This window comes from Suncus etruscus, chromosome 19 (assembly GCF_024139225.1).
Source record: "Suncus etruscus isolate mSunEtr1 chromosome 19, mSunEtr1.pri.cur, whole genome shotgun sequence".
Lineage (NCBI taxonomy): Eukaryota > Metazoa > Chordata > Mammalia > Eulipotyphla > Soricidae > Suncus > Suncus etruscus.
Window position 1 is genome coordinate 30874505 of NC_064866.1, and position 14878 is coordinate 30889382.

The 14878-nt window shown below is 45.4% G+C and overlaps 1 protein-coding gene across 1 annotated transcript in view; it reads left to right on the plus strand.

Moving 5' to 3' along the window:
* ZHX2 (zinc fingers and homeoboxes 2) overlaps positions 1 to 14878 on the plus strand; it is a 94142-nt gene that overhangs the window by 65396 nt on the left and 13868 nt on the right. Inside the window, exon 2 of the mRNA XM_049765677.1 lies at positions 9846 to 12585. Within this exon, the coding sequence (XP_049621634.1) occupies positions 10068 to 12581 (2514 nt within the window). The 5' untranslated portion in view covers positions 9846 to 10067 and the 3' untranslated portion in view covers positions 12582 to 12585. The remainder of the gene's footprint in view (positions 1 to 9845; positions 12586 to 14878) is intronic.

Sequence of the window (14878 nt, forward strand, 5' to 3'; positions counted from 1 at the left end):
ACTGCTTCATTTTGACTATTTCCCCCCAAAATGTGAGTGTTGTTTTTATTCCAGTTTTTTTTTTCAAACCTTTTTGCTTAGGACTAGACTTTATTCTAATATTTTATTTTGAACATAAAGATGACTAATGTCTCTCGTTGGGGTCCTATGTGGTGCTCTCATCTCATATTTATCTGTTCCTAAATTATCCTAAGCAGGATAAAAGCTCTTTTTATTATAAAATCGGGAAAGATTTTTATACTAACAATAAGAAGTTATACTTTCGAAGGAGGCTTCCCCTCCCACCATAGGAAAAAATCTTTGGGGAGAAACAGATTTTTTCAGTAATGACAAAATCAGCTGAAAGTTATTTTGCAGGGAACACAGCTTGTCCCAAGAAGTCCACAAGTCACCTCCTCTGTTTTTATTGCTATTTATTGTCATGTCAAGACTTCTCTTAATGTGTCACTCTCAGATGAGATGCTCTTTCCTCAAAGAAGCTTCTGGTTGTTTTACTGAAGGAAGTTCCTCAGTCACCCTCACATCATCTTTATCTCTCTCTCAACCACTGACCATTATCTATAAGTTCTTGTTTTCCACTTATTTTCTGTCTCCACCTCTGAAACAGGTAACTTGAGAGCAAGAGTAGAGCATCTTATTCCCTAAAAGTCTAAGGCAGTGCACAGAGCATTCAAGAATGAATGGATGGGTGGGTGGATGGATGAACAGACAAGCAAACGTACATCTGTACTTATTCTCTATTCCAAGGTCCCTGCTTGTTTTGGAAAAGAAAAACATAGTTATATAGGTCTTGGGCTATATTTTCCTTCTAAAATACCTGGAGTAGCTTCCCTTCATTCTACCCTTCCTTCCTCCCTCCTTTCCTCCTCCACCTGGCTGGTCCAGGCCTTATTAAGAAATAATAAAAATTAAAAATAAGGGGCCGGAGAGATAGCATGGAGGTAAGGCGTTTGACTTTCATGCAGGAGGTCATCGGTTCGAATCCCGGCGTCCCATATGGTCCCCCCCGTGCCTGCCAGGAGCAATTTCTGAGCATGGAGCCAGGAATAACCCCTGAGCACTGCCGGGTGTGACCCCCCCCCCAAAAAAAAAAAACACACAAAAAAAAAATACCAGGAGTATTGGAGTTGGATAGATAGCACAGTGGTAGGGTGTTTGCCTTGCAAGAAGCTGATCCAGAACAGACGGTGATTAGAATCCCGCCATCCCATATAGTCCTCCATGCCTGCCAGGAGCGATTTCTGAGCACAGAGCTAGGAGTAACCCCTGAGCACCACCGGGTGTGACCCAAAAACAAAAATAAAAATAAAACCAGGAGTATTGAGCATGGCAGGAAACAGGTATTGAAGTAGAGGTAAGTAGTGAAAAATGCCATTCACAGCCAACTCCCAATAAGCCCAGAGAGGTTTTTGGTTTTTGTTTTTGAGTCACACCCGGCAGCGCTCAGAGGTTCGTCCTGGCTCTACGCTCAGAAATCGCTCCTGGCAGCTTAGGGGAACAAATGAAATGTCAGAGATCAAACCCAGGTCTGTCCCAGGTCAGCTGCATGCAGGGCCCCTCCCCCCCCCCCCTGCTATCGCTCCAGTCCCCAGATTTGAGGGCGTTTTTTGTTGTTGTTTTGTTTGGGGGCCACACAGGTGACGCTCGGGTTACTCCTGGCTAAGCACTCAGAAATCGGACCTGGCTTGGGGGACCATATGGGATGCCAGAGGATCGAACCCCATTCCGTCCTAGGTCAGCCGCATGCAAGGCAAACGCCCTACCGCTTGCGCCACCACTCCAGCCCCAGATTTGAGTTTTTAAAGTAAACAATTTTAGCTGAGTTTTAAAAAATGAAAGAAACGTGATGTTTCATAATGGCATCAGCAGTGAGTATGGACTGGCAAGAAATCTCGTTTAGAAAAATAAAGTTGGGAAGTTGGGAATAACTTTCCTTGAATGGCAAGACCTGATAGTTATTCCTCAGCCAGTGTCACTCCCATTCACACCTGGTGATTCTTTTAGGGAGAATTGTCATTGCAGGAACCAAATAAGTACAAGAACAGCAGGTCACCTGGGGAGGATGTTGCAAACAGGAATGTCACCTCCCTTGTCTCTGGTGACAGCTGAGAACTGCTGTTTTGCAAAGAAATGGTAGCAGTGAGACAACTGGTCTGAAACTCTGTCAAGATGTTTTAGTTACAGCTGACAGAAAACCCCATCAAACTGGCTTAAGCAAAGTGACATAACGAAAACATCCGTAATGAAAACGTCTGTTGGATGCAGGCAGAGCAGCATTCGCTGGGGTGTTACTAGAATTTGTTTTCTGCCTCGCTCAGCTCAGTCATGAAACAGATTCTCCATTGCTTGGTAAGATCATTGCTAGTAAGCTTTCCTGTATCAGAGCCAATCCTGACTGCAACCGAAACTTTAAAAAGGGCACATTTGGGGCCAGAGAGATAGCATGGAGGTAGGGTGTTTGCCTTGCATGCAGAAGGATGGTGATTCGAATCCCAGCATTCCATATGGTCCCCCGAGCCTGCCAGGAACGATTTCTGAGCGTAGAGCCAGGAGTAACCCCTGAGCGCTGCCGGGTGTGACCCAAGAACCAAAAAAATAAATAAAATAAAAGGGGGGCACATTTTTCAATGGTTCCAACTAAAGTGATACCCCACTTTAAAGTAGAACCCCACTGGTCTGACTTTCCCCCTAGCTCCTTAAAGAATGGCTGCTCGGAGCTGGGGAGGTAGCATGAAGGTAAGGCATTTGCCTTTCATGCAGAATGTTGGTGGTTCGAATCCCGGCATCCCATATGGTCCCCCAAGCCTGCCAGAAGTGATTTCTGAGCATAGAGCCAGGAGTAACCACTGAGCACTGCCAGGTGTGACCCAAAAACAAAAACAAGAACAAAAAAGAATGCCCACTCTTTCTCATGGTATTTAACTCCACAGTCCAGACAGGATGTACCATGAACCTGAATAGGTAAAGGTCTGTTCTAGAAAGAATATTGCTAAGTGGAGGAGAAAAGATATTACTGCCTCATCAGGTCACACCCCAAGGCCAAGCCAAAGATGGCCGGTGTTACTGTAGCAGCCCAAGGAAGCAGGAAGATAAATAGGCCTAGAACAGAGGAATAAAGAATGAGGAGAAATTACAAAAACGGAGCTAGGGAAATCTTTGTGTGATAAACCATGATCTAGGGGGAGAGTAGATGAGCAGAAGTATCCTTGTATCCTTGTTTTGAGTCTCAATGACTGAGACTTTTATCTGGAAAAAGAAGCGTTCCTGAAAGATCCTGTTTGGAACATAGGTGATGAGCTTGGTTTCGGGTGTGTTAAATCTGAGGCATGCCTGAGACTTCTGGCTATTTCCAAGAAAGGCAGGAAAGGAGCAAGCAGCCCACCCTAGAGAAGGTTAGCAGCAGCAATTTCAAACTCCCTTGGAGACAGTTGATCAGTTTTCCCTTGGAGAATTTTAAGAACAGGTATTCTGTGTGGTAAGCTCATTCACTATAAGGCCAAGGGTCAAACATTTGCTCCAGTGAACTCACAAAACATTCTCAGCAGCCCCCCTTTTTAGGTTTGATTTTTTTTTTTTTGAGGAAAGCACACTGAGAAATACTCAGGAATCATTGCTGACTCTGCACACAAGGGGATTTGGGGCTTCCCATGGATTTTTCAGGGATCAAACCCAAGTCACTTGCATGCAAGGCAAGTGCCCTATCTGCTGTACTATTGCTCCAGCCTCTCAGCAGCTCCTTTGACATGGGTACCATTTTCCTCCCTGTATTACAAATGGAAATGTCAAGGCCACATATCCAAGCTGGCAGAAGCAATGAAAGGCAGAGCTGGACATGAAGGAAGACAGGTTGTTCTCACATAGGAGCTAGAGCCTTTCAACTCTGCCAGAGAAAGTAAGAGAATGATGTGTGAGTGATGGAAGGGTTTTGAGAAGTCTGGAGAAATTCAGTGTTGATTTTCAGGTTGGTTTGGATATATTTATCTTTTGTTTTGTTTTGGTTTTGTTTTTGGGCCACACCCGTGACGCTTAGGGGTTACTCCTGGCTATGCGCTCAGAAGTCGCTCCTGGCTTGGGGGACCATATGGGAAGCCGGGGGATCGAACTGCGGTCCGTCCTAGGCTAGCTCAGGCAAGGCAGGCATCTTACCTCTAGTGCCACCGCCCAGCCCCCCGGATATATTTATCTTTATAAGGAAATTGCAACCTAGCAATTTTGTAATTCAAAAGTAAGAGGATCCAATAAATAAAAGAAATGGTCAAAGAGGGCCCGGAGAGATAGCACAGCAGTGCTTGCCTTGCAAGCAGCCAATCCAGGACCTACGGTGGTTGGTTCGAATCCCGGTGTCCCATATGGTCCCCCGTGCCTGCCAGGAGCTATTTCTGAGCAGACAGCCAGGAGTAACCCCTGAGCATCACCAGGTGTGGCCCAAAAACAAAAACAAAAAAAAAAAAAAAAGAAATGGTCAAAGAGCTGGTGAGTAGAACAGAGAAATAGTACCATGGGTGAAAAAAAGAAAGAATGGAGAGTAAGGCCTTCCATTGGAAGCCAAGTTCTTCCCTACAGAAGAAATGAAGAGCTTGAATGACAGAATTATTGTTTCTGATTCATTGTGAAAATTCTGAGCTCACGGGGTCCAGGTTGGACTTCTCTTCTAGAACATAGCAGATTCTCTCTTTCCCCATGGACTCTCCATCTCAAGTACTGTCCCTACATAAATGTTGCTGGCCTCCTCCATCTAAGCCCTGTGTCTAAGCCCATGGACATTCTAATTGGGAGAAAAGGCTGCTTCAAATTCTTTTAATCAACAGACAATGCAGGATATGTTTGGCTGGATTAGGGGACAGAGCAAGCTTCTTCTACCTAATGAAGGAGCATCTTCAAGTTGCAAGTTGAAAAAAGGCATTACAGTTCCAGGTACCTGAGAGCTAGTACAAAGATTAAGACTTGTTCTAGCATTCCAAGTTTGATCCCCAGCACTACATATTTAGTACTTTAGCACTGTCAGGGGTGATGTCTATGCACAGAGCCAGAAGTAAGTCCTGAATACTTTCAGATGTTACCTTGAAAAAATGACATTATAGTTTTTTTTAATCTTCCTGAACCCTTACCATAAAGAGAGAACCATTTGGATTTGTGAGAAATTTAATTTTCTTAGAAAAGGGCCCAGAGAGATAGCACAGCGGCGTTTGCCTTGCAAGCAGCCGATCCAGGACCAAAGGTGGTTGGTTCGAATCCCAGTGTCCCATATGGTCCCCTGTGCCTGCCAGGAGCTATTTCTGAGCAGACAGCCAGGAGTAACCCCTGAGCATTGCCGGGTGTGACCCAAAAACCAAAAAAAAAAAATGGCACTGTAGGGCTGGAAAGATAACATGGAGGTAAGGTGTTTGCCTTGCATGCAAAAGGACAGTGGTTCAAATCCCAGCATCCCATATGGTCCCCTGAGTCTGCCAGGAGCGATTTCTGAGCTTAGAGTCAGGAGGAATCCCTGAGCGCTACTGGATGTGACCCAAAAACCAAAAAATAAAAAAATAAAAGAGAGAGGGGGGGAGAGAGGGAAAGAGGGAGGGAGGGAAGGAGGGAGGGAGAGAGAGAGAGAGAGAGAGAGAGAGAGAGAGAGAGAATGGCACTGTAGACACTATATACTGGCCTATGTACCACAGAGACTCTGTGTGTTGGGGAGGGATTTAAGGCATTCTCAGAGCTCCGTATGACCTTAGTAAGCTATTTCTCAGAGTCTCGGTTTCTCTCGCTGTGCAATAGAAACTCTAGCCACTTGTCAGGTAGTGGAAAAGGGACAAAATGTTGCTTGCAAGTGGCATCATCCTGCTCGCATGAACCAGATCCACAAGCATGAGATGTGTTTGAGCAACTGAATAATCAAAGTTAAACACAGACACAGAGAACAAGAAATAGCTTCTTAAAGCTCGCCTCCCCCAGCTACCAGCTCAGCTGTTATGGATCCTGTTATGTCATTTCTAAAGATGTCTCAGACTATGTCACTGAGCACCCAGCGTTGGGAGTTTTCTTTTCTGGCACCATCATCAGATGCAATTCTTCGCCCAGTTCTGTTTCATGCTCCTAATCTTCCTTTGCCCCGAGAACAGGCATTTGGCTCGAGGTGAACAATTTCTGGTGGCTTCTCATTCCAGTTTCAGCAGAAAAATCAGGGGTTTCATCTACTGTCCACAGGGCTCAGAATTTGCCTCAACCCCACTGATTCTGAATTAGGGGTCTAAGAGATGCTTGCTGAGGCACCCCCAAATCTGACCATTCATCTTCCATGTGGCTGCAGATAGAAAGAAATGCAGTTGCTTGGGCCCTCTCCTGGCTGGTTAGGTTTCATATATCAGGACCTGGACCCAGGAATGGTTTTTATTATTTTTTTTCAATGGATCCCAAATGGTATCTAATCTGATGATTTGAGAATCATGGGATGAGCTCACCCCTAAATTCAAGTTTCGATTTCAAATAGGATAGGGAGAAATCAGAAAACTTGAGAATTGCCTAGGTCCCTTTGACTTTTTGAAAGGAATACACACACACACACACACACACACACACACACACACACACACACACACTTCCTTAATGAGAGAGGGCGGATCTGTAAAGAGTTTCATCAGAAGACCTAGCAAAGCTGAAAGCCTCCTTTTGGCTTTGATGTCCTGACAGGAGTCTTCCTTTGAAAGCTTAGAGACAGTCCTGTGATTTGCTCTGACAACTCAGTGAAAAGCTCTGCCCAGAATAGCCAAGTCTCCCCTGAGCCTGTGGGCAGGGATGGTTCCTGGAGGAAGGCACCGTGACCAAGCCAAACTCCCCTAGGAAGGCACCTCGACTCGATCCATCAGACTGGAGACCTGGCCACAGGGGACATGTGTAGTGTGATGAAGTTACCCTACATAAAAATACAAACATGCCATCATTCTGGGTTCACACGGGGAGGTTTCCCTCACACGTGCTGCTCAAGAGGATGATACCACAGGTGTAGACCCAAGGTCCTACAAGTTGCTTATAAAAATAATTCCTGGGCCGGAGAGATAGCACAGCGGCGTTTGCCTTGCAAGCAGCCGATCCAGGACCAAAGGTGGTTGGTTCAAATCCTGGTGTCCCATATGGTCCCCGTGCCTGCCAGGAGCTATTTCTGAGCAGATAGCCAGGAATAACCCCTGAGCACCGCCGGGTGTGGCCTAAAATCCAAAATAATAATAATAATAATAATAATAATAATAATAATAATTCCTTCACTTCTGCCCTTGAACCCTTCTTCAAAGGAACTCTACCCTGGAGTAACAGGAGGTGCAGAGGGTGATAAATAGGCGCCTCTATTTCTCTTCTTCTGATGTCAGCTGGTCTTATTTCAAAATTCTTCTCCCAAACAAATGTCTGCCACATAAGCAGGCAGGGGAGGCAGGAAGGAAACTGAGTACATTGGTGGCAGGAACTGTGCAAGAATGAAGGGATAGGTGTTGGACGTGGTATGACTGAAACTCAATCATAAATCACTTTGTGGCTGTGGATATACAGTGATTCAATCAAAGAAATTATTTTAAAATTAAATAAATAATAAACCTGCGAACAATGGAGTTTCCAGGGGGAAAGCTTTCTAGACATAGTGTGATTGCCCTAAAGTAAGAGCATGTCTGGTGGCCCTGAGCAGTGAACGACCCTGGGAGTTCTGCCAGCCAAATGGGCCTCAAAAGGGCCTGTGGGAGAGGTTACAGGGGGCCGGGGCACAGTCAGAAGGGATTGTGTAGCTGTGCAAAGTTTGGTTTATATTGGGAGGGAGTCGGAATGGATATTGGCAGAACAACGTAATCTGACTTAGGTTTAATAAGTGGCCTGAGTTGTAGTTGTGTATATAGTACTTTTCTTGCGTTGTCATTTAGGGAACTAAAGAATTGTCACTCAGGGTCAGAGAGATAGCACAGCAGCAGGGCATTTGCCTTGCACATGGCTGATCCAGGATGGACGATGGTTCGAATCCCAGCATCCTATATGGTCCCCCATGCCTGCAGGAGCGATTTCTAAATGCAGAGCCAGGAGTAACCCCTGAGTGCCGCAGGGTGTGACCCCCCCCAAAAAAAGAATTGCCACTTAACTCAAAAATACAAATAGTAGGGGCCAGAGAGATAGCACGAAGGTAGAGCTTTTGCCTTGCATGCAGAAGGATGGTGGTTCAAATCCCGGCATCCCATATGGTCCCCCGAGCTTGCCAGGAGTGATTTCTGAGTGTAGAGCCAGGAGAAACCCCTGTGTGCTGCCAGGTGACCCAAAAACAAAAACAAACAAACAAAAAAGAACACTATATGCTAAGCAAACAGGTAAATGATAGACCTGTAAAACTTTGCAATAAATATAGCTAAGTGCTAATATCCTTAATATAAAAATATATATCCTTAATATAATCTGAAATTAATAATAAAACCCACAGAGCATCATAATATAAAATAGCATAAATAGGAAATTCACAAAGGAAAATATAAATGGCAAGTACATCTTTTAGAACTCAACATTTTTTTTTTAGAACAACTTAACCTTATAGCAAACAAAAAAACACAAAAGCATGTTAGAAGTTTTCTTCTCTAATTGGTGTATTTTTTTACTAAGTTCTAATTCATGATTATTTTGTTATTTACTAATAGGCTAAGTAACAAGTTGGGTATTCTGATTCACATTTCAGGGCAAAGGTCAATTGGTTTTAAAAAAAATTGGCCGTGTGCATTTAAGGAATTTGAAATATCATTGTTCTTTGGTCCAGTACTTCTATTTCTTTTTTTTGTTTGTTTTTGTTTTTGTTTTTGGGCCATACATATGATGCTCGGGGGTCACTTCTGGCTATATGCTCAAATTGCTCCTGGCTTAGGAAGCCATATGGGATGCCGGGGAACAAACCCAGGTCCTTCCTGGGTCAGCTGCATGCAAGAAAAATGACCTACAGCTGTGCTATCATTCCAGCACCCAGAAATAGAAATACTTCTATTTCTGTGCATTTAACTAAAGTTACTTGCCTGAAATTAAAAACTCATGATATTGCCTGCAATTTTGTTGATAAAGTAAAAACTTGAAAATAAGTTTGGCAAAAGTTAAATGACTATGTTATATATGGGATGTCCCTGCAATATGCTATCAGGTGGCAATTTTTAGTTATTGCTCAAGTTTATGAAAATGGGAAGAGTTCAAGTAAAATGAAGGTCATCCAGGATCTACAATATTTGGGCTATTTCTATTTTCTTTATACTTCGATGCAAATTCTGGATTTTCTTGTAGCAAGTTGATTTTGATGATATAGAACAAAATATTCAGTCCTGGGATATGGCTCAAGGAATAAGGCATATGCTTTGCATGTGTCAGGCCCCTGGATAATAAATCATATCCTCTGAGTACCATGGAGTAGCCCCTTAAAATGAACACGGAAAATATTGCAAGCCCATTTTCCAATGCTTACTAAATTCTACTTGCTACCTCAAGTAAGCACGCTGCTTCTAATGACTCATCAATAAAAGCAGCTTTGAAGGCTGGGGAAATTGTACCACAACTAAAGATTTCGGGATCCCAATTGCTTTGCCGGTACCCATTTGTGTCTAAGTAAATGAGTGCCCAGTTTCCCCCATGACATGCTCAGGTCTTCCCCTTCCAGAGAATATACTTTCATCAGAGGCTGTATCTACTCTCTCACATCTGTGATTTCCAAGGTGTTTGCCTTGAATATTCATGGAGCTGGGGGAATGGAAGGAAGTCAGAAAAAAATCTGAGGTTTGTTTTTTTTGTTTGTTTGTTTGTTTGTTTGTTTGTTTGTTTGCCTGGTGAAGAAACAACTAACCCTGTCATTTTTGCTTGTCCCACAGATATGATGCTGCTTCTTGTATTTAGCCCCTGGTGCAGTCAGTTTTCTATGCTGAAATCATTCTGAAAATCCAAAACCCAAGACTTCATTCAACACTCAAGGAAAACCAAAGCCATTGGAGGAGAGAGAAAGCCAAAGGCCTTTTGTTCCAATTTTTTCACTGTCCCTTTTTTCCCCCAACTCTCTTCCCAAACAATCCCTCGCACACACACAGCGAGACAGCATGGCAAGCAAAAGAAAATCCACAACCCCCTGCATGGTGCGGACTTCACAAGTAGTGGAACAAGATGTCCCCGAGGAAGAAAACAAAGCCAAAGAGAAAGGAATTGGCACTTCACAGCCTGATGCGCCCAAGGACAGTTGGGTGGCGGAATCTGAAGACGCTTCCAAAGACAACGATGTGATCGAGGTGAAGTCCACTGGGGAAGAAAGTCAGTCCAAGAAACTCCAAGGTGGCTACGAGTGCAAGTACTGCCCCTACTCCACACAGAACCTGAACGAGTTCACCGATCATGTGGACATCCAGCACCCCAATGTAATCCTCAACCCCCTCTACGTGTGTGCCGAATGTAACTTCACAACCAAAAAGTACGACTCCTTGTCCGACCACAACTCCAAGTTCCACCCGGGTGAGGCCAACTTCAAGCTGAAGCTGATCAAACGCAATAATCAGACGGTCCTGGAGCAGTCCATAGAGACCACCCCCCACCTCGGGTCCCTCGCCACCAGTGGCCCTGTGGTGGGCGAGCATGACCCTGGCATCCCGGTGAGCAAGACCCCCATCATGAAGCCAGGGAAACCAAAAGTGGATACCAAGAAGGTGCCCAAAAAGCCCGAGGAGGTGACACCTGAGAACCACGTAGATGGTGGGACAGCCCGCCTGGTGACCGACGCTGCTGAGATCCTCTCCAGACTAGGGAGCATAGAACTGCTCCAGGACTCATTAGGGCATGTGACGCCTTCCGTTCAGCTCCCACCAAATATCAATCTTGTCCCCAAAGTCCCTGTCCCTCTGAATACTACCAAATACAACTCCGCCCTGGACACCAATGCCACCATGATCAACTCCTTCAACAAGTTCCCCTACCCGACCCAGGCGGAGCTGTCCTGGCTGACAGCTGCTTCCAAACACCCTGAAGAGCACATCCGAATCTGGTTTGCCACCCAGCGCTTAAAGCATGGCATCAGCTGGTCCCCTGAGGAGGTGGAGGAGGCGCGGAAGAAGATGTTTAATGGCACCATCCAGTCTGTACCCCCGACAATCACTGTGCTGCCTGCCCAGTTAGCCCCAACCAAGATGTCACAGCCCATCCTCCAAACGGCTCTGCCATGCCAGATCCTCGGCCAGACGAGTCTGGTGTTGACTCAAGTCACCAGTGGCTCCACCACTGTCTCTTGCTCTCCCATTGCACTTGCTGTGGCTGGCGTGACCAACCACAGCCAGAAGAGACCTTTAGTGACCCCTCAAGCTGCCCCAGAGCCCAAGCGTCCACATGTGGCCCAGGTGCCAGAGCCTTCACCTAAGATCATCAACCCTCTGCAGTCCTCGGCCAGTGACCGAAAGAAAACAAAGGAGCAGATCTCACACCTCAAAGCCAGCTTCCTTCAGAACCAGTTCCCTGATGACGCCGAGGTCTGCCGGCTCATTGATGTGACCGGCCTGGCCAGGAGTGAGATCAAGAAGTGGTTCAGCGACCACCGATACCGGTGCCAGAGAGGCATCGTCCACATCACCAGCGAGTCAGTTGCCAAAGAGCAGCTGGCTGTCACGACCCCCCAGCATGGTCGTACATACCACCCCTACCCAGACTTGAACCCCATGAAGTTCAAAGAGAAAAGCCAGGGTCAGGTGAGAATTCTAGAAGACAGCTTTCTGAAAAGCTCTTTCCCCACCCAAGCAGAACTGGATAGGCTCCGGGGGGAGACCAAGCTAAACAGGAGAGAAATCGATTCCTGGTTCTCAGAGAGGAGGAAGCTTCGGGACAGCTTGGAGCAAGCAGTCCTGGATTCCATGGGATCCAACAAGAAAGACCCAGAGGTGGTGTCCCCCAATGGTGCTCTGTCTCGACTTGACCAGCTTTCTGGTGCCCAGTTAGCCAGCTCTCTGCCCAGCCCTTCCCCAGCTATTACAAAAAGTAAAGAGCAAGTGCAGCTCCTCAGAAGCACATTTGCAAGAACCCAATGGCCTACTCCACAGGAGTATGACCAGTTAGCAGCCAAGACTGGCCTGATTCGAACTGAAATTGTGCGATGGTTCAAAGAGAACCGATGCTTGCACAAAACCGGCACTCTGAAGTGGGTGGAACAGTATCAGCCACAGCTTGTGGCAGATGACCATGCCTATGATACCCTCTCAAGGAAAGCAGCCAAGGGTGTCGTGGCTGAGAGCCCAAAGAACGAGAACAAGGTGGGTCCCCCCTGTGTCAAGGACCCCAAAAAGCTCTGCGAAGAGGACTCGGAGAACTTGGTGCCCAGGGCAGGCAGTGAGCAAGCCCAGAAATGTTTGCCTGCCAAGCCCTCGGAGGCCACTGTGGACAGGTTGGAGGGGAACAGCCAGGATGGCCAGGGCAGCGAGGAGAACCAGTCGGGCGTTGTGGATTGGGTGGAAGTGACAGTGGGAGAGGAGGACGCCAGCTCGGACAGGTCAGATAGCTGGAGTCAGACTGCAGCCGAGGCCACCGCAGAACTGGCTGAATCCGACTCCGACACGGCCCCTGCCGAGGCTGGCCACACCTAGACAGGTAAAACTCCTTCTGGAACTCGTCCTATTTCCCTGCACCCCTATAGGCAATGCTGGTCTGTCTTCCAGAGGCCATAGTGGATCTGAGCTGAAGCATACAGAGGTGTTGACATACATGATCAGCCCTTTTCAAAGTGTTCCCTAGGGGCCAGAGCTATAGTACAGCATGTACCGGACCCGGGTTCAATCCCTGACATTCCATTTGGTCCCCGATTATCATCAAAAGCGATTTCTGAATGAAGAACCAAGAGTAACCCCTGAGCACCACCAGGTGTGACCCAAAAAACAAACAACCAAAAAATAGTGTTCCCCAAGGTCCAGAATGATAAGTACAGCATGGAGGGCAATTTGCCTTGCACATGGCCAACCAGGGTTTAGTCCCTCACATCCCTGAGCACCACTATTAGGAATGATCCCTCAATGAAGAGACAGGAGTGACCCTGAGCACTGACCAGGTGTGGCCCAAAAGTCAAAAAAACAAAACAAAACAAACAGTAGTCCCTAATACAATCATAAACGTTTTCTTCTCCTAAGAAAGAAATCCCGGTTTGTTGGGGTTTTTTTATTATCTTAATTTAAACACCTTGATTACAAATATGATTATAGTTGTATGATTACAGTCATGTAAAGAACACTCCCCCTTCACCAGTGCAACATTCCCACCACCAATTTCCCAGATCTCCCTCCTCCCTACCCCCCCACACCTGTACTCGAGACAGACTTTCTACTTCCTTCATTCATTCACATTGTTATGATAGTTTTCAGTGTAGTCATCTCTCCAACTGCACTCATCACTCTATGTGATGAGCTTCATGTTATGAGCTGCACCTACCAGCCCTCATCTCTCTTGTCTCTGAGATACTGTTAAAAATGTCTTTTATTTTTCTTAAAGCCCATAGATGAGTGAAACCATTCTGCGTCTTTCTCTCTCCCTCTGACTTACTTCACTCAGCATAATAGATTCCATGTACATCCATGTAAAGGAAAATTTCATGACTTCATCTCTCCTGACGGCTGCATAGTATTCCATTGTGTATATGTACCACAGTTTCTTTGGCCACTCATCTGTTGAAGGGCATCTTGGTTGTTTCCAGAGTATGGCTATTGTAAATAGCACTGCAATGAATATAGGTGTAAGGAAGGGATTTTTGTATTGTATTTTTGTGTTCCTCGGGTATATTCCTAGGAGTGGTATAGCTGGATTGTATGGAAGCTCAATTTCCAGTTTGTGAAGGAATCTCCATATCGCTTTCCATAAAGGTTGTACTAGACGGCATTCCCACCAGCAGTGAAAAAGAGTTCCTTTCTCTCCACATCCCCGCCAGTACTGCTTGTTTTCCTTTTTTGTGATGTGTGCCAATCTCAGTGGCGTGAGGTGGTACCTCATAGTAGTTTTGATTTGCATCTCCCTGACGATTAGTGATGTTGAGCATCTTTTCATGTGCCTTTTGGCCATTTGCCTTTCTTCTTTTTCAAAGTGTCTGTTCATTTCTTCTCCCCATTTTTTGATGGGGTTAGTTGGTTTTTTTTCTTCTCTAGTTCTGTCAGTACCTTGTAAATTTTGGATATTAGTCCTTTATCTGATGAGTATTGGGTGAATAATTTCTCCCACTCAGTTGGTGGCCTTTGTAGTCTGGGCACTATCTCCTTTGAGATGCAGAAGCTTCTCAGCTTAATATAGTCCCATCTGTTTATCTCTGCTTCCACTTGTTTGGAAAGTGCTGTCTCCTCCTTAAAGATGCCTTTAGTCTCAATGTCCTGGAATGTTTCACCTACATGTTGTTCTATATACCTTATAGTTTCAGATCTGATATCAAGGTCTGTAATCCATTTGGATTTTAGCTTTGTACATGGTTTTAGCTGGGGGTCTGAGTTCGCTTTTTTGCCAGTGGCTAACCAGTTGTGCCAACACCACTTGTTGAATAGGCTTTCCTTGCTCCATTTAGGATTTCTTGTTCCTTTATCAAGAACTAGGTGGTTATATGTCTAAGGAACATTCTCTGAGTACTCAAGCCAATTCCACTGATCTGAGGGTCTGTCTTTATTACAATACCATGCTGTTTTTATAACTATTGCTTTGTAATACAGCTTAAAATTGGGGAAAGTAATGCCTCCCATATTCCTTTTCCCAAGGAGTGCTTTAGCTATTCGAGGTTGTTTATTGTTCCAAATGAATTTCAGAAGTGTTTAATCCACTTCTTTGAAGAACGTCATGAGTTTCTTTAGAGGAATCGCGTTAAATCTGTACAATGCTTTTGGAAGTATTGCCATTTTAATGATGTTGATCCTGCCAA